We start from the raw sequence: 23,177 nt of genomic DNA, 5'->3' as shown, positions 1-23,177 counted from the left end.
TTTCATTGTTAATAAATTTAGTGGCATTCTAAGGTTGTATCTGGTGAGATGAACTGAAACTCATAGCTCTGACATAAACTGAGATGCTATTTGAGTGCAAGACCATTTAAATTAATGTGGAGGCCTTTTTCATGAAAATCAGACCAGATATATACTTTTAACATAAAAGGACAGGCAATTTTAGAAGCTGCTGGGTCATATAGTTTTATGAAAGAAAATGTTCTCAAGGTGGTAAATGTGTTTATCTTAAGGTACATTAGGAGAAAAAGTAGCTGTAGTTTCATTGGTAGAGAAACATCTCAATGTTGTTAAGGGGCTCACTCATGAAACCAAAGCTTATCCCCACTCCTGGGAGCCATCAGAAGCCTCAACAGAGGAAGAATGTTGGCATCTAGCTGACACCTAAATGTTACCTAAATGCAGCAGAATTTGCCAGGCTCAAGAAGGGGCTGGGATCCACCCTTTCTTATTCTGTGAGTATAATGGGGATACTATAGAGGGGAATGGCTTAAAGACAGGACTTTGGGGAAGAGACACAGGAGAACTGAGAACTAAGAAACTAGCGATTGTCCAGGAGGGACAGCTTACTTAAACCCATGCAGTGAGGTGTTGTAATTATTGCCTTGTATGTGGTACAAAGGAAAGAATTATCTAAACAAAAGCATAACTCCTCATCTCCCCTTACTCTCTGTAGCTTTAGGGAACACTTGCACCCTTCAGAAAAAGAACTACTTAATGCTCTACTAATATCCATTGGGTATTTTGTCTAAGGGAAAAGGGAAAGAAGATATTAAACTGTGATAATCCTGGTTCACAGAAGTTTGATGGGTACCAGCCTTAGTTGAATTATCATACGGAAAAGAGAATCAACTAGTAGACTGCTAGAGACAATATGGGCAAGTTTCCTGAGTTTCTCCTTGTCAATGCATAGCTTGAGACCTCCTATGAGACAGAAAGAAGTGACACACAGGTTACATATTTTAGTTTTTTGTGTGTTTATTGAGGGTCAGTCCTCTGGATTCTTCCTATTTGCTGGCAAAGCTAAGGACTGCCTCTATGATAGATACCAAAGCAAAATACTGCTATCGTTTGAGCCCCGGTAGGGACTGTCATGTGGCATCTTAGACAATGTATTTCTCTCTTTCTAGCTGTAACTGCAATAATATCATGCTTGGAGATTCAACGCCTATATGTAGCAATTGGTTTGGTTTTGTGTCACAGCCACAGATTATACCTCTTCAAATCTGTGTCACCAATCAGATGCAAGGGGAAGAAAATGATAATAGATGGATGAATCCATGCAAATCTATCAGTACTGCCTCCAAAACAAACCAAATGCATTCTGTATTAACTATAGGAAACTTTCAAAGTGTGGTTGTGAATTAGCAGCACTGGCATCGCTTGGGAGCTTGGTAGACTGCTGACCCACTGAATCCCAGCCCTACTGAACCAAAATCATCATTTTAACAAGATCCTCAGGTTATTAGTATGCACGTGAAAGTTTGAGAAGCAAGTTGTACAATATTATCAACTTTTGTTTATAGACAACACATTTTTTGCTCTAGTTTACAAATTGATTATGTTTTATAGTGGTAGTCTTTTGAAGAGTCCAACATGCTGTAAATTAACAGTTTATAGAAAAACTGGATGGATTGGGGATATAGAGGCATATGGTGAAAAAGCTAATTTCTTTCATTCATATTAGTCTGGAAATATTTATTGAGTTCCTACTGCGTGTTCCAGAACTGTTCAAGAACCTGAAGATATAGCAGTGGACAAAGTCCCTGTTTTCTTGGTGCTTACATTTTATTAGGGGAAACACACACTGGACAAACAAATGATATATTAATATCAGCTGATAAGTGTTACAGTGAAAAAGAGAGTAAGAAGGAAGAGAGGTTGCTATTTTGGCAAGAAGGGTCAAGGAAAGCTTCACGGATAAGGTGATTCTTTTTATTTTAGTTCACTTTTTTAGAGACAGGGTCTTGCTCTTTTCCCCAGGCTGCAGTGCAGTGACATGATCACAGCTCACTGCAGCCTTGAACTAGTCTCAAGTGATCCTCCCTCCTCAGCCTCCCAAGTAGGTAGGGCTATAGGCAAGTACCACCACACTGGGCTAATTTTTTTCTTATTTTTTTCTATAGAAGTGGGGGGGGGTCTCATTGGTGTGCTCAGTCTGATCTCGAACTCCTGGCCTCAAGCAATCCCGCCTCAGCCTCCCAAAGTGCTGGGATTACAGGTGTGCACCACTGCACCCAGCCTGGATAAGGTGGTTCTTAAAGATTTTGTGCAGCCCAGGCGCAGTGGCTCATGTCTGTAATCCCAGTGCTTTGGGAGGCTGAGGCAGGTGGATCACCTGAGGTCAGGAGTTTGAGACCAGCCTGGCCAACATGGTGAAACCCCATCTCTACTAAAAATACAAAAATTAGCCAGGTGTGGTGGTGGGCACCTGTAATCCCAGCTACTCGGGAGGTTGAAGCAGGAGAATTGCTTGAACCCGGGAGGTGGAGGTTGCAGTGAGCCGAGATCATGCCACTGCACGCCAGCCTGGGTGACAGAGTGAGACTCCGTCTCAATAAAAAAAAAGATTTTGTCAGACATCTGGGGAAAGAGACATCCAGGTAGAAGGGATAGCATGTGAAAATCCCTAAGGCTAGAGTGTGCTTTGTGCCTTTGAAAAGCCAGCAAAGAAGTCGTATCTCAAGTAAGGTAAGAAAGGCCAGAATACTTGGAGAAGTCAGAGAGGAAAATGTTGGAGGAAAATGAAGTAGGTCCTTGCAGGCCTTTTAAAGTGGAATGGGAAGCCATTGGAAGCTTTTTAGCGGAGAAGTGACACTTCCATGTTAAAAGATCGCTCTGTTTGTTGTGTTGAGAATAATCCATAGATTGGGGGTAGAGTCATGGGCAGAGTCAGGGAAACACATTGGAAGGCTATTACAATAAGCTAGAAAATACTTTGTAGCTTTAAACCATTTTAAAGACAGTAGCCATGACCAGGTGCAATGGTTCACACCTGGAGTCCCAGCACTTCAGAAGGCCGAGGCAGGAGGCTCTCTTGAACTCAGGAGTTCGAGATCAGCCTGGGCAACATACGAAGCCCCTGCCTCTAATTAAAAAAAAAAAAAGGAAAAGAAAGATAGTGGTTACTACTACTATTTTAAATAGTTACCACCATCCATTTAAGGAAGAAAGTGTGGAGAGATGGTTAGATATATTTTGGAGATATAGCTGAAAAGATTAGATTGGATGTGAAGTACATGAGGAAGGTGGCAAGCACACTTCCTAGGTTCTTGTGCAAGAATGGAGTTGCTAAGTACTAAAATAGGGAATCCCATAGGAAGAGTATATTTTCCCCCCAAAGTTTTGATATATAAATTTCACATGCCTAATGGACAACCAAGAAGTGCTGAATGTAAAATGTAATTTCAGGATAAAAAATTGATGGCGTAATTTGCAAGCAACTACTCTCAATTTTGCCATGGGAGAGTGAAAGCAGCTATAGACGATACTAAAGGAATGGGCATGGTTGTGTTCCAATAAAATTTTAGGACACTGAAAGTTGAATTTGAATTTCTTCTAATTTTCACATATAGTAAAATATTGTTCTTTTGATTTTCGTTAAGCAAGTTGTAACCAGAATAGGCTGCAAAGCCTATAATATTTACTGTCTGGCTCTTTTAATTTAATTTTTATTTTTTGAGACAGTATGTCGCTCTGTCGCCCAGGCTGGAGTACAGTGGCGCCATCGGAGCTCATTGCAGCCTTGACTCCCAGGCTCAAGCGATTCTCCCACCTTAGTTTCTAAGTAGCTGGAACTACAGGCGTGCACCACCACCCCAAGCTAATTAAAATTTCTTTTGCAGAGACAGGGTCTCATTCTGTTGCCCAAGCTGATCTCCTGAGTTCAAGGGATTCGCCCGCCTCGACCTCCCAAAATTCTGGGATTACAGGCGATAGCCACTGCGCCTCGTCTACTCTCTGGCTCTTCACAGGCAATTTGTGGATCGTTGTTACAAATGAAACAAGATGGGACATTAGTTGATCATTTTTTAAGCTGGGTGACGGCAAACCAAGAATTCTACCACAATGCTAGTTTGCTTTTGAATATACTTAAAATCTTTCACAATAAAAAGTCGTGGAAATGTTTAACAAAGGTGAGTTATCTTACGCGTTTTTCCTTCCTTATACAAAACAAAATCTCTCTGAAAGTTGTCTATAGCTAGTAAACGCCTTTTGCTTCTTTTCTGAAAAAGCAAAACCCTTTCTAAGTCTTTAGTGGTAAAATAAGCCCTTTGGATATGACACTCGGTGACGACGAAAGCAGGCACAAAAGGAAAAGGATATTTTTCTTGGGGTGTGTGTGTGTGTGTGTTTTGTCTTTTTACATTACTCTAAATTCCCAGGACCAATCTCGGTTCTACAAATAAGTCAAAACGAAATCCCCTTTAACACTGTAGGGTCTCACGCCCTCAGATGACTGACGGAAATGACGCCATCAGCGAAAAGCGGGGCGGGCGGAGACGTCAGCACGTCAGCCCTCCTCCTAGTCCAGCTGAGGGAAGGCTGGCTCCAGGGCCGCGCGGCCGGCGCCCGCCAAGGGATGGGCAGCCAGAGCCTGTCGACTGCGGCTGCGCAGGTATGCTGGGGCGGGGCTTCATGTCACCCCGCCCATCCCCAGCCTACGCGACCATTGAACAGCTGCCGCCCGAGGGCTGGGTAAATCCTCAGCGGCCGAAATGATTAGCCGAGGGGGCAGCCCCGCCCCCGGCTCCTCCCGGCCTCGCGCCCCGCCCCCATGTCCCGCCCGCCCGCCTGCCTGGCTGCGGGGTGACACGGGGCTTCGCCTTGGGAAGGGTGACACGGGACTTCGCCTTGGGAGTTAGACGGCGGCGGGGCGGTGGCTGCGGCGCGGCACCCAATGTGAGCGAGGTGATGGGGAGCGGGCCGTTGGGAAGAGGGGGCGGCATGGCGAGAAATGGGAGGGCCCCGGTGCTTGGTGGTGAAGGGTCTGCAGAGTGAGGGGCGGCCGTGAGTGGGCTAGGCTTTCCGGGTGTGTTTCGATACTGTAGTGCAGGCTGGGATCGCGGTCGGGAGACGCCGAGTCCGCGTTCCTCAGTTCTAGAGCTTCTCTTGGCAGCTTGGCACACCTTAAGTTTGCCTCTGTTTGGGTTGTCTGGGATGTGAGGAGGAAATTTAAAGATTCCCCCAAACACCTGGACGCTTCTTCGGGAAGTTCCTCTCCGGTGCGTGCGTGCCCACTTCTCTTGGATGGAGAGGTAGAGAGGCCAGGTGGGCGGGTGGACTTCCACTCTCCGAGGATTGTTAGAACAAACGAACTGGGAATTCCTCCCCCGCCCCCACGCCCTGCCCTGCAACACAGCAAACAGTCCCAACAACTTTTTTTTTTTCCCCCTGCCCCGAGACGGCGTCTTGCTCTGTCAGCCAGACTGGAGTGCAGTGGCGCGATCTCGGCGCACTGCAGCCTCTGCCTCCCGGTTTCAAGCAATTCTCCTGCCTCAGTCTGCTGAGTAGCTGGGATTACAGGTGCCCGTCACCACGCCCGGCTGATTTTTTTGTATTTCTTTAGTAGAGACAGGGTTTCACTATGTTGGCCAGGCAGGTCTCGAACTCCTGACCTCAGGTGATCCACGCACTTGGGCCTCCCAACGTGCTGGGATTAGAGGCGTGAGCCACCGCGCCTGGCCCCAACAACTTTGAAGAGGAGACCAGAACAAGAACATTCTAAGAGCTTTGATGTATTTGAAATGTCTGAGATGTGGACCTTTTCCTTGTGTCTGTAGAAAAGGTATGAGTGGGAAGGAAGTCTTTTCCTTATTCTCACTGGACGCATTTTTGGTTATGAACATGTACCCATCTCTAGAAGTCTGTCTGCCCTAGAGGATTCTATGATGTGACATACTGTGTTAGTTGTAATGTCTTCCTGAAACACAAGTTTCTATGAAATCTCATCAGTCCATGTGAAAGTATAGCGGGTTGTTTGTGGAAAGTGAAGAAGATACATCTTCTTTCGTTTCTGATAAGTCTAGATTTTTTAATATGGCCTCTTTTTCTAACCTGTGGATGTTTTTCTCTTTCACAGATTTATTTAATTGCCCAGCTACCACCGATGAAGATATGTTGGAGTGACTGCTGAAATTGCCTTTTTGTTTTTAACCAGAGGACAGTTCATTTGTTTCACTTTTTGCTTTCCTTACTGCTATGAGCTTTACTGTAACGGCTGAAAAACTTGGAAAATAAAATGAACATGCTGTAGTCTTGAACATAATTTTTTAAAGGAAAACTTAAAGTGCCAGAGTGAAAAGCCAGAATGGCATCCAGAGAGAGGCTCTTTGAACTTTGGATGCTTTATTGTACAAAGGTAATTGCTTTCCCTTTTATTTTTATGTTTTAAAATACTTTATTATAAAATTTGTGACTGGCAGTATTAACACTTTATTTAACAGATAATAGTGTATTTAGTCATACGAATAACCCCAAAAGCACTTAAAGGATTTTCTGTTTTCCTCTTTTTCAGGTTTGAACACACATACAATATTGGCATACTGTTAAAAACTGTAGGGTGTGGCTTTTATTTGATACTTATCCCCAAATGATCCTAAAATTATATAAGTAAAATTATGCCCTTAAGAGAAAAATAAAATATTTTTATTTTTGTTTGTGCTTTTCATTTTCTCCCACAAGTGAGTGTAGGATAGAGACATTTTTATGAGAAGGGCATTAAGCATTTTTCTTGGAATGAATCTTTGAAATTGCATCACAAGGTTATTGATTGAACTGCATACTGTGTGACTGCCACTAAGTTAGCACTCTTTGAGCATTGTCTCATTTCTTCTCACCACAATACCATGAGGTGAATATTGTGATCATCCCCTTTACAGATGGGAAAACTGATGCAAGGGTTACAGGTGTAGTGAGTAGCAGAGAAGCACAGTACTACCTGACTTAAGTGCATACTTTATCCATTTTTACTCCTTAATATTTTTGTCACTCAGAAATAATGTTCTTTCCCCTCCTTGTCTTTATGTGAATTTTTACTTGATAGCTTTGATTTTAGGTTATTGAGAAGAATACTCCTTAAAAACATGTTTTTGAAGTGAGGGAGGTACATTATTGCTTTGAAGATACTGGCAAGGGTCAGAGAAACACCCATAATGTACTATTTGAGTTAATTTAAGTCTGTGTGGTGAAGTTCTCAAGTCACAGCTTCTGTTGCTGCATTATCCTTTCATGCTCCTTAAAAGGCAGATTATTATTTAACAGTGGTCTCATTTATCTGTCATATTAAATTTAGAGATTACACTGGAATTTTCTTTGACCTCCTGGTTTGATATATATTATAATCACTAAAGGACATATACTTTGAAATGCTTAATATGAATTTTTAAAATAGTTTTTAGTCTTGTGTAATTTGATACCAGAAATGTCTTTTTAAAAATAGATGCTTCCAATAAAAAAGGAATCCAATTCACCAGACACTTTTGAAAATAGTCACTAACACATTAACCAAAAATTAAAATTAATTTTTAGTATGAATACCCAGTAGTTTGAAAATGATTTATTTAAAAATATATCAAATTTACTAGGTTTTACTGTTTTCAAAATGACATTGGTGAATGAGGTTACATGTCTCATTAATAGGTTATATTCTTTTTAGGTAGATTTACTATTAAATTTAATATTAAAGCTTATTAAACAGATAGTATAGTTCATTGGCATACACTGAATTTTATTTTTCTTAATGACTTTTAATATAAATGTGCATCCCTTCTCTTTTGAAATGTTAATCTTCAATAATGAAGGCCCTTCACTGTCAGATTTTGAAGCCTATCTCTTCTTGGACAGGAATATAAATCTCATTTTTAGGTTTAAGATTTAAATAATTTGTGTGCTTAATAAGACTTAAAATTTTTTCACTTGTTTTTGAAGAGTATTTATTTTAAAATATGATTTTGTATTTTACCGGTTCATGAATAAGCTTTTTGTAAGGTAGACAACATTCTCTTCTGCAGACACCTTGAATCAGGTAGCTACCAAATATACCTCATAGATTTAAATTTTCTTTCTAGTGAGGATGACTACCAAATACTGTACCCAGTTGTTCTCTATACTTTTTGCCTTATTGTTCTCACTCTAGCATTTAGCCTCTCAAACCAGCTGACTTTTTTTCCCACCTGACAAACTTTTAAGGCTTTTTTCTACACTTTTAATGAGCTTTCAGACCACTTGAGGTCTCAGATCTTCTTATGAAAATATTTTCTACCACTTAGTTTCAAAAGCTTCTTAGACCTCTTTGTGGGCTTGAAATTGTAGTTTAGTTTTGGCTCTGCTGCTGCTTTGTTTTGTAACCTTGAACAAGACTTACCTCTTTGGGTCTCAGTTTTTCTCATTTGTTGGGTAAGCGTGTGTGCGTGTATGTATATACAGGAAGAATGCTTATTTAACTCTCTATTCAGATTTTTGTTTGTTTTGACCTCTGAGGGACAAGCAGTTTTTTTTGTTGTTGTTGTTCTTACTCTGTAGATTGTTATGTAGAACTTTCTAGTTCTTTGTTTTTAAAACTTTTTTGTGGAATTTTTCAAGCATGCACCAAGTAGAGAAGACGTTATAGTGAACTCTTTTGTGTCTGTCACCCAATTTCGACTATTACCAGCTCATGTTCAGTCACAGTTTATGTGTAACTGTCAATTTGCCCTATCTCCTAATTATTTTAAAGCAAATCCCAGACAATTTATGACCTTATCTATAAATATTTAAATATGTATAACTCCTCTTAAAAACAATCATAACACAATTTTTAAAATTATCAAATATGTGATCAGTGTTCCAACTTTCCTACTAGTGTCTTAATATTCGTATTTTCCCACTGTTTGGCTCAATATTTAAAACAAACTACACATGTATTTTGTTGAAAATATCTGCTAAACATTTTCATCTGTAGGCTCCCTTTCACCATACTTTTATTCTTTGTTATTTATATGTTGAGGAAACCAGATTTTGACTTCAGAGTTTTCTACAGTTTGAATGTTTTACTCATTGAATTCCCTTGATTTTATTTAATTGTTCCTCTCTTCTAGTATCTGAAAACTGACCGAACAGGGGCTTGATTGATTTGGGTTCTGTTTTGGGTGTGGAGGGCTAGAGTAATTTATTAGTGTAGTGGCCAACTGTGATTTTTGCCTGTATGTGTTATTTTATTAGGATTTTGCAAAACTATGTAATTTATATTGAGAACTGTCTCAGCATTTGATTACAGTTCCTTAAAGGGAAGGCAGGCAGCATATATGTTTAGTTCTCTTTGTCAGTTTTCACAATGAGTTAATTTACTAGCATCCTCCCAAGATGATCAATTGTTTTTCTAGGATATAAAGTTCATTTTTAATTATTAAAGTGTCTGCTGTTTTGTTGCCCTGACTGGTTTGATGTCTACAGAAAACATTGTATACATACCTGATTAAAGAAGACACCTTGGAAGATTTTTGAAGGACTGCTTCTGGGCAGTAAGGTTAAGACCTCCATGTTTGCCACAGTGCTAACCTTGGCACAGATATTCCACAGTGTATTAACAATAGGTCAATATTAAGGTACCTACCATCACAGCGTTTCTATGTCATGTTTTAAAAGTTGCCCCTGAACATTACAAAAGTTCAGTATGTCTAGTAGGTAGTATTACCTCAGAAATAACCCTTGGGTAATACTCCTTGGTCATAGCAATGCTGAAAGAATGCTAATGGAATATATATGTCTTCTGCCTGGGTTCAGTTGTAAGCCTAAATACTAGTGACTAAAGTCCTTTAAGTAGAATTAAAATAAATTACTAGTTTTGGTTTTTAGCAGATGGAATCCCAATGTTTGAAAGAATTGGAGTATAAAACTTGGCAATTTATTTGATTTTATTTTTAATTGATGATAATTGTATGTATTTATGGAGTACAATGTAATGTTTTGATACATGCACACATTGTGGAATCATCCAATCAGGCTAATTAACATATCTGTCGTCTCGTCTCACATACTTACTATTTCTTTGTGTTGTGCAATTTGGTTTGTTACCAGACTTTTCAGGTCTAACTTTTTACTTTCTCCTTCTAGGCATAGGCTTTAATTGCATTGTTAAAAACATGTGTCTTCTTCCTAATAGGTTACTTTGTAAACCTTATGTAGTTATTACATAATACAAGCAGGATGATTTCTAATCACCCAACATTCCTGCTGTCTAAAGATTCTTTCACCAGCGTATAAGACTATTAATTCAAGTTGTCTGAATCAGGGCGCAGTGGCTCTTGCCTGTAATCTCAGCACTTTGGAAGGCTGAGGTGGATGGATCATTTGAGATCAGGAGTTTGAGACCAGCCTGGCCAGCATGGTGAGACCCCATCTCTACTAAAAATACAAAAATTAGCCGGGGATAGTGGCATGCACCTGTAATCCCAGCTACTTGAGAGGCTGAGGCAGGAGAACTGCTTGAACTTAGGAGACAGAGGTTGCAGTGAGCTGAGATTATGCCACTGCCTTCCAGCCTGGGCAACAGAGTAAGACTCCGTCTCAAAAACAAAAAGGAAGAAAACCAAATTGTATAGTCTGAACTCTTCTTGCCTTCAAATGGTTGTCCCCACCCAGGGTCAAGGATTTGATTAACAGCACATTTCTTATAGCTCTTATAAGTTAAACATTAATTTGAACAGGTTTAATCTTGTATCTGGATTTTACTTTAGTAGTTAACTACTTCTTGTCTGAGTGTCTTTTTCTTTAGAAGTATTTTAATACTAGTACTTAACTATACAGGTTTTTTTTTTTTTTCTTTTCTTTTCTTTTTTTTTTTTTTGGAGACGGAGTCTTACTCTGTGGCCCATGCTGGAGTGCAGTGGCTTGATCTTGGCTCACCACAACCTCCAACCTCCTGGGTTCAAGCTATTCTTCTGCCTCAGCCTCGCAAGTAGCTGGGATTACAGGCGCATGCCACCAGGCCCTGCTAAATTTTTGTATTTTTAGTAGTGACGGGGTTTCACCATGTTGGCCAGGCTGGTCTTGAACTCTTGTTTTTAGTAGAGACAGGGTTTCACCATGTTGGCCAGGCTGGTCTTGAACTCCTGACCTCAGGTGATCCACCCTCCTCAGCCTCCCAAAGTGCTAGGATTACAGGCCTGAGCCACCGCGCCCGGCCCAGTATTTTTTTAATGTCTAAAGATTTCAGGGCAGACGTGGTGGCTCATGCTTGTAATTCCAGCACTTTGGGAGGCTGAGGCAGGTGGATCACTTGAGCTTGGAAGTTTGAGACCAACCTGGTGAAACCCCATCTCTACCAAAAGTACAAAAAATTAGCCAGGCATGATGATGCATGCCTGTGGTCCGAGCTACTTAGGAGGCTGAGGTGGGAGGTTTGCTTGAGCCTGGAAAGTGGAGATGGCATTGAGCCGAGATTGTGCCACTACACTCCAGCCTGGGTGACAGAGTGAAACCCCATTTCAAAAAAAAAAAAATTAGTTTATGTATTTGTTGTAGGCACTATATTATTCACTGTATTTCTTGATATTCACTTAGCATACAGTAAGAGAGATGGCGCTGAGAACAATTTTTCTTTCTATATTATTATATACAATGTTTTGGGATTCATATATGTGTGTAGAAAAAGACATGTATCGGCCGGGCACAGTGGCTCACGCCTGTAATCCCAGCACTTTGGGAGACCGAGGTGGGTGGATCATGAGGTCAGGTGTTCGAGACCAACCTGGCTAAAATGGTGAAACCCTGTCTTTACTAAAAATACAAAAAAATTAGCCAGGCACGGTGGTGGGCACCTGTGATCCCAGCTACTTGGGAGGCTGAGACAGGAGAATCGCTTGAACCTGGGAGGTAGAAGTTGCAGTGCGCTGAGATCTCGCCACTGCACTCTAGCCTGGGCGACAGAGGAAGACTCCGTCTCAAAAAGAAAAAAAAAGAAAAGAAAAAAACATGTATCATAAATTCCCTATTTCAACTGCAACCCTTAAACAGACTAAAGGATGTATTTCTATTAGACATTTAGCGTTTTGGGAGTGCTGCAGTTAGTTGGTCACCAGAATATGTAGAAGAAATAAACTGAGCCTCTCAAAGTCTTAGATAAGATTAAGCTATTTTTGTTCTGTCTGGTGTAAAGTATCAAATGCCTTAACTGAATAAGAAGATACAAAGTGACTCAAAAGCACAGCATTTTGAAATGTGGCAGTGTAGATTGAAATCCATGGTTCATTTTTGTCATTAGGTTTTAAAAAAAATTATTTTATTTTATTGAGATTGAATTTGCCCTGAACAATTTTGTGAAGCTACAGTATTAGAGGTGATATTTAGTCCCAGTTCTGTGTTTGATCTTAAGGACCTAAAAGAGGTTAATCTAGTTTCTTTGTATCTCAGTTTTCTCATCTGTCAAATGGAAAAACATAACTATTTTACATATCTGTAAAAATTTTTTGGAAAAAAAGATTTTATTTAAATTTTTTTTGTTTTTTTTTTTTTTGAGACGGAGTCTCGCTCTGTCACCCAGGCTGGAGTGCAGTGGCTGGATCTCAGCTCACTGCAAGCTCCGCCTCCCGGGTTCCCGCCATTCTCCTGCCTCAGCCTCCCGGGTAGCTGGGACTACAGGCGCCTGCCACCTCGCCCGGCTAGATTTTTGTATTTTTTTGGTAGAGATGGGGTTTCACCGTGTTAGCCAGGATGGTCTCGATCTCCTGACCTCGTGATCCGCCCGTCTCAGCCTCCCAAAGTGCTGGGATTACAGGCTTGAGCCACCGCGCCCGGCCTTATTTAAATGTATTTTAAGAGGAAGAGAGATAAAAATGTAATCTTTATGAGTATTTTGCAGATGTGTGGGTGTGGACATATGTGTATCAGGATTACTTCCATTTGCCCTTGTATTAATATAATAATAGCGGGCAATATTCTCTTACTATTTTATCAGTAGTAATGAAGCTGTATTCACGCATGTCTTAACTGATTTTACATCTGTAGTTATTTTTGCTTCCAAGCATAGTGCTTATTTTTCTTGAATAATGATTTGAGGGTCCTCCCTGCTCTAAACCAAATTTATTTTGGATGTTGATGATGCTCCATTTCCTGCTCTTGCCCTTTGTCCTGCTAAATCTGGAATATGACTGAAATAGATAGTTTTGCAGTGAGCTCAGAGTAAACTTCCTTTTCAGAATAAAAGTTTTGCTTCAAAAAGAAAATAGAATTTAGAGGTGTTTTATTCAGTTAAAAGGCAAGTATTTCTTTTATACATAGATTTGGAAAAATGGAATCAGTGAATATTCATTTAATGAGAAAATTAGTAACTTATTAATGCAATTTTAGTTATAATCCTAAATAAGTTTTTAGTAAAACGGACCAATACACATCAACCCTTATGATTTAAGCCACATTTAATAAGTCTCTGGTATGTGCAAAATGTGAAAATGGCTCTTGATTTTCTGTGACTTAATAATGGCTTTGTGTATAAGGAAGGTAATGTTCTTTGATTCTAAAGAAGACAAAACAAAATCATTAGCAGCCTAGTAGTAGTAGTAGCCACTTACATGTTTGTTTTCAGAAGTTAGGTATGAAAGCAAAAAATGTATAGTTTCTATCAGTGGACCTGAAATGAAAAAGTTGTTAAGATGCATTAACTTTTTAAATTCTTTCCTTTTGAGCATCAAACTTTAAATTTCCCTGGAAGCAGGTGGAATTGATAGTACTTAAGTGTAGGTGTGGAGCATAATGTGTAGATGTGTAAGAGTCTGAAATAATTTCCTGTGTTTTGTTTGTTTGTTTTGGGCAAAAAAAATATGGTCTTCCCATTCACAAAGTTAGCTAGGCAAGATCACTAGGTTTTCCGGTAAGCATGCTGACTTCTCCGTGTTTGTGGGACATTCAGGTGGAAATACTCAATATATGGAGTTTAGAGGAGAGGTCTGTGCTGAAAATAAAGATTTGAGAGTTGTCATATTGGGAATTATTGGAGAGTTATTGAGAATAATAAAAGAAGAAGGTAAAAGGAAGTCCTGAAGAACATTATCATTTAAGAAGAAGATAGAGTTTTGTGACCAGTCTGGGCAAAACAGTGAGATCCCATCTCTGTTATTTAAATAAATAAATAAATAATAAATAAGTGACAGAGGAAGAAGAGTTTGTAAGTTTAAATGAGAGAGGAGCCAGGAGTGACTGGGTTGCCTCAGAAAGTACAGGGATATTGGCTGGGTACAGTGGCTCATGCCTATAATCCTAGCTCTTTAGGAGGCCGGTGGGAGATTCACTTGAGCCCAGGAGTTTCAGGCTACAGTGAGCCGGGATCATGCCACTCTAGTCCAGCCTGGGTAACAGAGTAAGACTCTGTCTCAAAAAAAAGAAAAAAAAAAAAAAAAGTAGTCAGGGGTGTCAAATTCAACATGGCAGTCAAGAAAAGTATTATGGACCGGGCATGGTGGTTCATGGCTGTAGTCCCAGCACTTTGGGAGGTCAAGGCGGGCAGATCATTTGAGGTCAGGAGTTTGAGACCAGCCTGGCCAACATGATGTAACCTTATCTCTACTGAAAATACAAAAGTTAGCTGAGTGAGGCACGCACCTGTAATCCCAGCTACTCAGGAGGCTAAGGCAAGAGAATCACTTGAATCCAAGAGGTGGATGATGCAGTGGGTCAAGTCTGTGCTATTGCACTCCAGCCTGGGCAACAGAGTGAGTTTCTGTCTCAAAAAAAAAAAAAAAAGGAAAAGCGTTATGGAGCATATATTGGATTTGACAGTTTAAATATTGGTGGCCCGAGGTGGGCAGATCACTTGAGGCCAGGAGGTTGAGACCAGCCTGGCCAAAATGGTGAAACCTGTCTCTACTAAAAATACAAAAATTATCTGGGCGTGGTGGTGCACACCTGTTGTCCTAGCTACTCAGGAGGCTGAGGCAGGAGAATCGCTTGAACCTGGGGGGCAGAGACTGCAGTGAGCCAAGATTGCACCACTGTACTCCAGTCTGGGCAACAGAGTGAGACTCTGTCTGAAGTAAGTAAGTAAGTAAGTAAATAAATACATAAATAAATAAATAGATAAATAAATAAATAAATATTGGTGGCTTTCGCAAAAGCAGTTCTGAAAAGAGTGAAAAAGTTAAAAATGTAAGTCCTTATATTAATTTTTTATTATTAAATTCAACAGACTTAAAATTACTCTTAAACTGCTACTAAAGTTTGTAGATGTTTCCTCTTCATCTTTGTACTAACCTGGCCAAGGACCTTTATTAGTCTGTGTACCACACTTTGTGTGGCACTGCTCTAGAGCATCTGAAAATTCTCAGATACCTAATAATCCATCTGTAAATCCAGAGATCTGTAATTTGAAAAATATTGCTCTATAAATTGAACTGACACTGATAATCCCTTGGAAGCAATCCAAATGTGACCTTTGAAATCGAGTAGCAATACTAGTCGCGAGGTAGTTTTCCCTAATATGCTTAATTTAAAAATTAATAAAAACAGGAGTGCAAACTTTAAAAATTTCTATATGGAGCTTGTAGACCTCTGAAAATATTTCTGATAACTCCAAGCATTCTCAGACCTTAGTTTTAGAAACAAACCTTGAGCAATTATTATATCTGGCATACTTTGATTGCTCTACATTTGCTACAGCTTTTTTTTCCTTTCTGCAAAATTATGTTGCATGTTTTGCTACAAGCAAGTAAAGAATTGGGACCAAAGATCCAATCTACCGCAGTCTTCTTTCTAGGCACAATTATTCATATTTCTCCTATATGCAAAATGTACTTCATATCTATCTCAAGAACTCCAAAACTCTCATCCAGTCGTGACACCAGTCTTGAAACATGGGATCTGTGGTATACATCAGATCCAATTGTGGTTTTTCTTGATATTATGATCTGTGAACTCAGAGGACACTTGGTATCTGTCCTCTGCAAATCCAACTGGGCAAATATTGCCCGCTTTCTCTATCCTCAGAGAAGAAATGTTCTTTTTTTTTTTTTTTTTTTTTTGAGACGGAGTTTCGCTCTGTCGCCCAGGCTGGAGTGCAGTGGCGCGATCTGGGCTCACTGCAAGCTCCGCCTCCCGGGTTCCCGCCATTCTCTCGCCTCAGCCTCCGAGTAGCTGGGACTACAGGCGCCCGCCACCTCGCCCGGCTAGTTTTTTGTATTTTTAGTAGAGACAGGGTTTCACCGTGTTAGCCAGGAGGGTCTCGATCTCCTGACCTCGTGATCCACCCGCCTCGGCCTCCCAAAGTGCTGGGATTACAGGCTTGAGCCACCGCGCCCGGCCGAGAAGAAATGTTCTATGATATGATTCAGTACCTGCCATGGCTACTCTTCTCTCTTGCTCTTGACTGTGTATTCTTGGAGGTTCTTTTTTTTTTTTTCCCCATCATTTTCCTTTTGCTGTGTCTGAAGTGGGCATTGGAGACTACACTTTGTTGTGACTGAGCAGCTCTCTCAGCTTGCCTTCTGCATCAGGAAGTCCTCTACCGAAAATGAGGACTTCCCTCCACTTCTCATTCTTCTGCTTCTAGTTCTCTTTTATTTAGTTATATTATCTTATAACTAATATTCTACAGTAATGGAAATAAGGGATATACTTGTCTTGCTTCTCATTTTAGCAGGAAAAAGATTAGGTTTTCCTGTTATGTTATCTTCAGAATTTAGAGCTGAGACATGCATATATTTTTATCTGTTTTTTTTGTGTGTGTGTATAACCATTTTAAATCATAGATCAGTGTAATTTATAATGTTAGATATTTTATTCCCTTATTCATTTTTTCGAAGTCTGCTGTTTTTCTAATATTACCTGTTTGCACCTCTTATATTATACAATTACTAAGAATAGTTTTATGTGTGTATACATTAAGATGTGGATAATTAGTCTATTATGTTCTAGAGAAATGATATTATTAAGACTTCACGTAATTGAAAAGAATCACTGTTATTACTTGCTTTAATTATTGGTATTCAGTAGTTGCCATTGTAAATATTCTTTTTTTTTTTTTTTGAGACAGAATCTTTGTCTTGCTCTGTCTCCAGGCCTGGAGTGCAGTGGTATGATCTTGGCTCACTGCAACCTCCGCCTCCTGGGTTCAAGTAGTTCTTCTGCCTCAGCCTCTCAAGTAGCTGGGACTACAGGCGTGCACCACCACACTCAACTAATTTTTGTATTTTTAGTAGAGACAGTGTTTCACCGTGTTGGCCAGGATGGTCTCAATCTCTTGACCTTGTGATCCGTCCTCCTTGGCCTCCCAAAGTACTGGGATTACAAGGCATGAGCCACCGCACCTGGCCTAAATATTCTCCTTTAGTAGAATCCTCATTATGCATTTTAAGTAGGTTCATTTGGAATCAGGTGTTCCACTTAATTTTCAATAGTCTTTCATTGTTAAAGTTGTAAAGTGCTTCTAGATCAAGGTTTAATGCCTTGTAGTGTTTTAATATATGTTCAGCCTGGCTATTGACAAAAACCCTTGATTTCTTCTTATTTTTAACCCCTCCACCCCCAACTCTTGATTTCTTTTGTGGAAATATAATTCAGTTTTTTTGTGACAATTTTGTTCTAGTGACTCAAAATCTATTAAGATATGGGGAACTATGTAGACTGACTATGAAATGTGCCATAGCCATATTTGAAATCCTTTGAAAGTATCAGAATTCAGGCAAGAGTTAGCAACACTTGCTTCCTCATCTCTTCATAATGGAACATAATGGAATTTACATTATAATGTGCCACTTTGTTTTCATTAATGAAAATGAGTTCTACTCTTAAATATATTTTATACAGACCTTGCTGTCTTAAAAAATGAAAAAATAACTTATTCTTAGCGGTATCTAAGAGCTATCAACATTTTTCTTGATGTTTTGTGACTTAGATTCAGACTGGTAGAGGTATCCACCCAGATTGAAAGAAGATTAAATGATATACCCATTTCACACAAAAGTCAAGCATGTCAAAACAGTTTACCTCTGGTAAAAAAAAAAAAAAAATGTAGTTTTGTTTGATGTGTTTAACTACTACATAATTTTTACTGACATTAAACATTTGAATGGTAAGAAAGGTATGTAATTTATGATGCCACTGTGAGGTGAATTTATATCTCTTTTTTATTGAGTGATTTTTGTCTGTTCAAAATATAAAATTTAACCTTTCTAGTGAATGAACTTTATTTTATGGAGAAAAATGAAAAATATATGGACTTTCTGTTTTAAGACACAGGGCCTTGCTCTGTCACCCAGGCTGAAGTACAGTGGCATAATTGTAGTAGCTCCCTGTAACCTTGGACACGTGGGGTCAAATGATCTTCCTGTCTCACCCTTCCAAGCAGCTAGGACTACAAGTGTATGCCACCACACCTGGCTATTTTCTGAACAATTTTTTTTTTTTTTTTTTGAGATGGAGTCTCGCTCTGTCACCAGGCTGGAGTACAGTGGCGTGATCTTGGCTCACTGCAACCTCTGCCTCTGGGGTTCAAGCAATTCTCCTGCCTCAGCCTCCCAAGTAGTTGGGACTACAGGCACGTGCTACCATGCCCAGCTAATTTTTGTATTTTTAGTGGAGACAGGTTTTCACCATGTTGGCCAGGAAGGTCTCGATCTCTTGACCTTGTGATCCACCCGTCTTGGCCTCCCAAAGTGCTGGAATTACAGGCATGAGCCACTGCACCCGACCCAATTTTTTTTTTTTTTTTTAGGAGGCAGGATCTTGCTATGTTGCCCAGGCTGGTCTTGAATTCCTGGTCCAAGCAATCCTTATGCCTCGGCCTCCCAAAATGGTGGAATTATAGGTATGAGCCACTGCACCTGGCCTGACTTTTTGATTAGATTTATGTTCTAAGAAAAAATAGTAATATTTTACTTTTATGCTGAGCTTTAATTTTTCGATTAAGATATATAACTTAATTGTAGAAAATTTAGAAAATACAGGTATGCTGGAAGTCAGTTGCAGAAAATCTCATTATTCAGAGACTTTTAGTTCTTTATGCATATGTAAATGAACTACATTTACTACTATAAATTATTAATATATTTAATTTCAAAAACTTCAACTTGACATGAAACTTGAAGATTATTTCAAGTTTCATGGAATGTTTTAAACTCCATTTGACAAGTGTCAATGTTATAGTAATATGTCTATATGTTAATATATACATGTTAATATATTTAATTAATACATTAAAGTAATAATATTTTTCTTTCCTAAAGAATTAGCTTTAGTCCCGTTTGACTCATTTTTATTGGGTGCCTACTGTATACACTTGAATTGTATATTTTCCTATTTTTTATTTGGTTAATTTTTTAAAAGTTTGTAAATTATATTTTTAGAGCAGTTTTAGGTTCCCAGGAAAATTGAGCAGAAAGTATAGAGCATTCCCATATACAACCTTCCCTACCATCTATATCCTGGACCACAGTGCACCCTTTGATAACTTGACTGACTTCCGAAAAACACCTGCATCAGAAACTTTTGAGTCAGAGTCTTGCTCTGCTGCTCAGGCTGGAGTGCAATGGTGCAATCTCGGCTCACTACAACCTCCACCTCCCGAGTTCAAGTGATTCTTGTACCTCAGCCTCCTGAGTAGCTGTGATTATAGGGGTGTGCCACCATGCCTGGCTAATTTTTGTACTTTTAGTAGAGATGGGGTTTTACCATGTTGACCAGGCTGGTCTCAAACTCCTGGCCTCAAGTGCTCTGCCCACCTCAGCTTCCCCAAGTGTTGGGGTTACAGGCGTGAGCCAGTGTGCCTAGCCTGCATCAGAAGCTTCTTTACCTGACCACCACATGTGAGACTCCAAGATAAATACAGAATTCATGCAACAGGACATATTTTACCTAACATTGCAGATGTGGGCCAGTTCTGCTGATTTTAACAGTGATATTTCTACAGTATATTGATCAGACCTAGAACTTTATTAGTTATCTGAATGGATAGTTACATAAACTTTTAAGAAATTCTAGCCTGGGGCAACATGGTGAAACCCTGCCTCTACAGATAATACAAAAATTAACTGGGCATGATGGCAGGTGCCTGTGGTCCCAGCTACTCAGGAGGCCGAAGTGGGAGAATCACTTAAGCCCAGGTGGTTGAGGCTGCAGTGAGCCGCGATTTTGCCACTGTACTTCAGCCTGGGCAACAGAGTGAGACCCTGTCTCAAAAAAAAAAAAAAAAGTTAATAAAAACATACAAAAAGTAAAATTTGAAACCTTTCTCACTAGGAATTGGCATATTCTAAGCCTATTTTGTATACATACACCTCTTACAATATTACTACTTTTGTTTGTGTTAAAGTGGCTTCCAAACCTCTCTTGGATGTGATGGGTTTTCCTTTCATCAAAATTTTTGCCTTCATCTATTTAATTGACTGTGAGGTCATCTGAGGGCATGCTTTCCCAGCAAGACTCAGTTTCCCACTTAGATTGTAGGTCCAGATAATAAGTAAACTAAAGCAAGATGGAGGGATGAAGTCATCAGGTATAGCTTAGTGGAAGAGGTAGCATCAATCAAGGTTTTAAAGAATGCATAGTAGCTTAATAGTTACAGAAGATATTCCAGGCAAGCATAAGGCATGACCAAAAAGTATAATGGAAAAATGATCTTTAAGTATAGATTTTCATTTCTGGTAATAAGGTAGACTAGGTTGTTTAGGCTAACCTTTCTGAAAATTATTAGACATTCTGGATAAAATTTAAGAAACATCTTAAAAGCATTGAAAAACTGGCAACATGGTAAGGCATTATGAAGCCAAATCTTAATGAAAGCAGAAACTTAGGTAGATGAAAGCCTCTTTTGCCTGGTGAACTTGAGCTTTTGTTTTCATGGCCTTGTAAGTGGGTAGAGGTTAGAAGAGGCTTCTGTTCTTTACAAGATGGGCCTCTCCATAGGGCTACTCAGTACTGAACTTCTAGATTCCCCCAGAGTAAGTGATCAAAATAATAATAATAATAAAGATCAATTTACAATAATAATAAAGAACAGATATCAAATGTAAAGCCAAGGGACTAACCTGAATTTCCCTTCTGATTCCCGAAGCTTATACCTTTGGCATAAGGATCAACTAGATTCTAAGCAAACCCACTTCACTTTCTTCCTTCCGCTAGGACTTCAGGGGAAAGTGCCAGGAATGAGAACCAACAGAAGTAGGCAGTAAACATGGATCTAGAAAGACTTCATATGTTGATATTAGAAGGCAGAGATTATAAAATAAATATACCAGGTACAGTGGCTCACACCTGTAGTCCCAGCACTTTGGAAGACCAGGATGGCAGGATCACTCAAGCCCAGGGTTTTGAGACCAGCCTGCACAACATAGTGAGGCCTTGTCTCTACAAAAAAAATTCAAAAATTAGCCAGGCATGGTGGTGCGTGCCTATAGTCATAGCCACTTGGGAGTCTGAGGTGTGAGGATCACTCGCACCTAGTAGGTTGAACATAGTGAGGCCTTGTCTCTACAAAAAAAATTCAAAAATTAGCCAGGCATGGTGGTGCGTGCCTATAGTCATAGCCACTTGGGAGTCTGAGGTGTGAGGATCACTCACACCTAGTAGGTTGAAGCTGTAGTGGGCTGTTGTTGCTATCTCAGAAAAAAAGTTGAACAGATTCTATATATCACAGAATCTGAAAACATTGAAGTTCATGTCAAATTATACCGTGTTGTTCTGTTCTCAATGCCTTTCTTTGTACACAATTTCATTTTATTGCCTAATCACAGTATAATTTTTTGAAGACATTTCGAATGGTAGTTAAACTTATGTGTAGTACTAACTATACAAGTTAATCTAGTGAAGGAATGTCAATATGAAGTCTACTACCAGGTTTGCACATGAACAGGCAAGAACAAATGTCAGCTACCTCTGTAAGGGCAATTTTGAGATGCATTTTAATTTCAAAGATGTCAAATGTTAAGAATCTTGGAATCATAGAAATATGAAAAAAGTGACCTAGCAGTTTTGAAAAAGAAATAGACTGTCTTGAAATGGGGGAAAAATTGGAATTTTTAAAAATTGAACAATAGAAGTACATTTTAGAACTTGGCAGCTATATAATTACTTAGGAAAATTTAAGTACATATGTTAGAAATAAAAAGGACTAAAAATGAACTAGTCATTTGTGGTAGCCAATCTTCAGATCCCACCTCGTGGTATTTACACGCTTGTGTACAGTCCCCTCCCACATTGTACCATGGTTGATCTGTGTGATCAGTAGAATTTGGCAAAAGTGATAGTATGTCATTTCTGAAATTAGGCTATGAAAGATACTTGTTTCACCTCAGTTGTTCTTTATTATTATTATTTTTTTATTGCTTACTCCAGGGGTGTCCAGAAATTCAGTAATGAATAGCCCTATGGAGAGGCCCATCTTGTAAAGAATGGACGGCTCTTGCCAGCTACCATATGAGTGAGCGTTTAAGTGGTTCCTTCAGCCCAGTCAAGCTTTGATATGACTGTGACCTTAGTTGGCATGTTCATTACGAGATCATGAGAAATCCTGAGCCAGAAGCACCAGCCTGAGCCACTCTTGAATTCTAACCCTAAGAAACAGTGAGATAATAAATGTTTGTTGTTTTAAGCTGCTAAATTTTAGGGTAATTTTTTATGCAGGAATAGATAACTGTTGCATCACCCATTTAAGAAGATAAGAACAAAAACCCAAAGAAAGCACGAAGGAAATTGTAGCTTTTTTTTTTGTAGACAGAGTCTCACTGTTGCCTAGGCTGGAGTACAGTGGTGCCATCTTGGCTCACTACAACCTCCACTTCCCAGGCTCAAGTGATTCTCCTGCCTCAGCCTCCCAAGTAGCTGGGACTACAGGCACACACCACCACGCCTGGCTAATTTTTGTATTTTTGGTAGAGACAGGTTTTCATTATGTTGGCCAGGCTAGTCTCAAACTCCTGACCTCGGATGATCTACCCACCTTGGTCTTCCAAAGTGCTGGGATTATAGGCGTGAGCCACCATGCCCAGTCGGAAGTTGTACCTTTTAAAATGTGAAAATTCCCAAATTTATTGTGTGTATTTTCAGTTGTTGTGGGAAATATACATACATCAGAAAGTTGGCATGTACTAAGAAATAGGTTTATATTGAACAGGCCGCTATCCATTACATAACATCTTGGGATGAGTAGCATAAAAAGTCTGTATCTGGATATACTTTTAATTGAGAATCTGGAAGTG

At 39.5% G+C, this 23,177-nt stretch overlaps 1 protein-coding gene across 1 annotated transcript in view; it reads left to right on the top strand.

Annotated features, from left to right (window-relative positions):
- Positions 1 to 23,177, top strand: part of NBEAL1 (neurobeachin like 1) — a 226,958-nt gene continuing 203,781 nt past the window's right edge. Inside the window, exons 1-3 of the mRNA XM_033230659.1 lie at positions 1 to 473; positions 3,864 to 4,154; positions 6,101 to 6,379. Coding sequence (XP_033086550.1) covers positions 6,329 to 6,379 — 51 coding nt within the window. The 5' untranslated portion in view covers positions 1 to 473; positions 3,864 to 4,154; positions 6,101 to 6,328. The remainder of the gene's footprint in view (positions 474 to 3,863; positions 4,155 to 6,100; positions 6,380 to 23,177) is intronic.

This window comes from Trachypithecus francoisi, unplaced genomic scaffold, assembly GCF_009764315.1.
Source record: "Trachypithecus francoisi isolate TF-2019V2 unplaced genomic scaffold, Tfra_2.0 Lachesis_group13, whole genome shotgun sequence".
Lineage (NCBI taxonomy): Eukaryota > Metazoa > Chordata > Mammalia > Primates > Cercopithecidae > Trachypithecus > Trachypithecus francoisi.
This window is presented reverse-complemented; position numbering and strand designations above follow the sequence as displayed.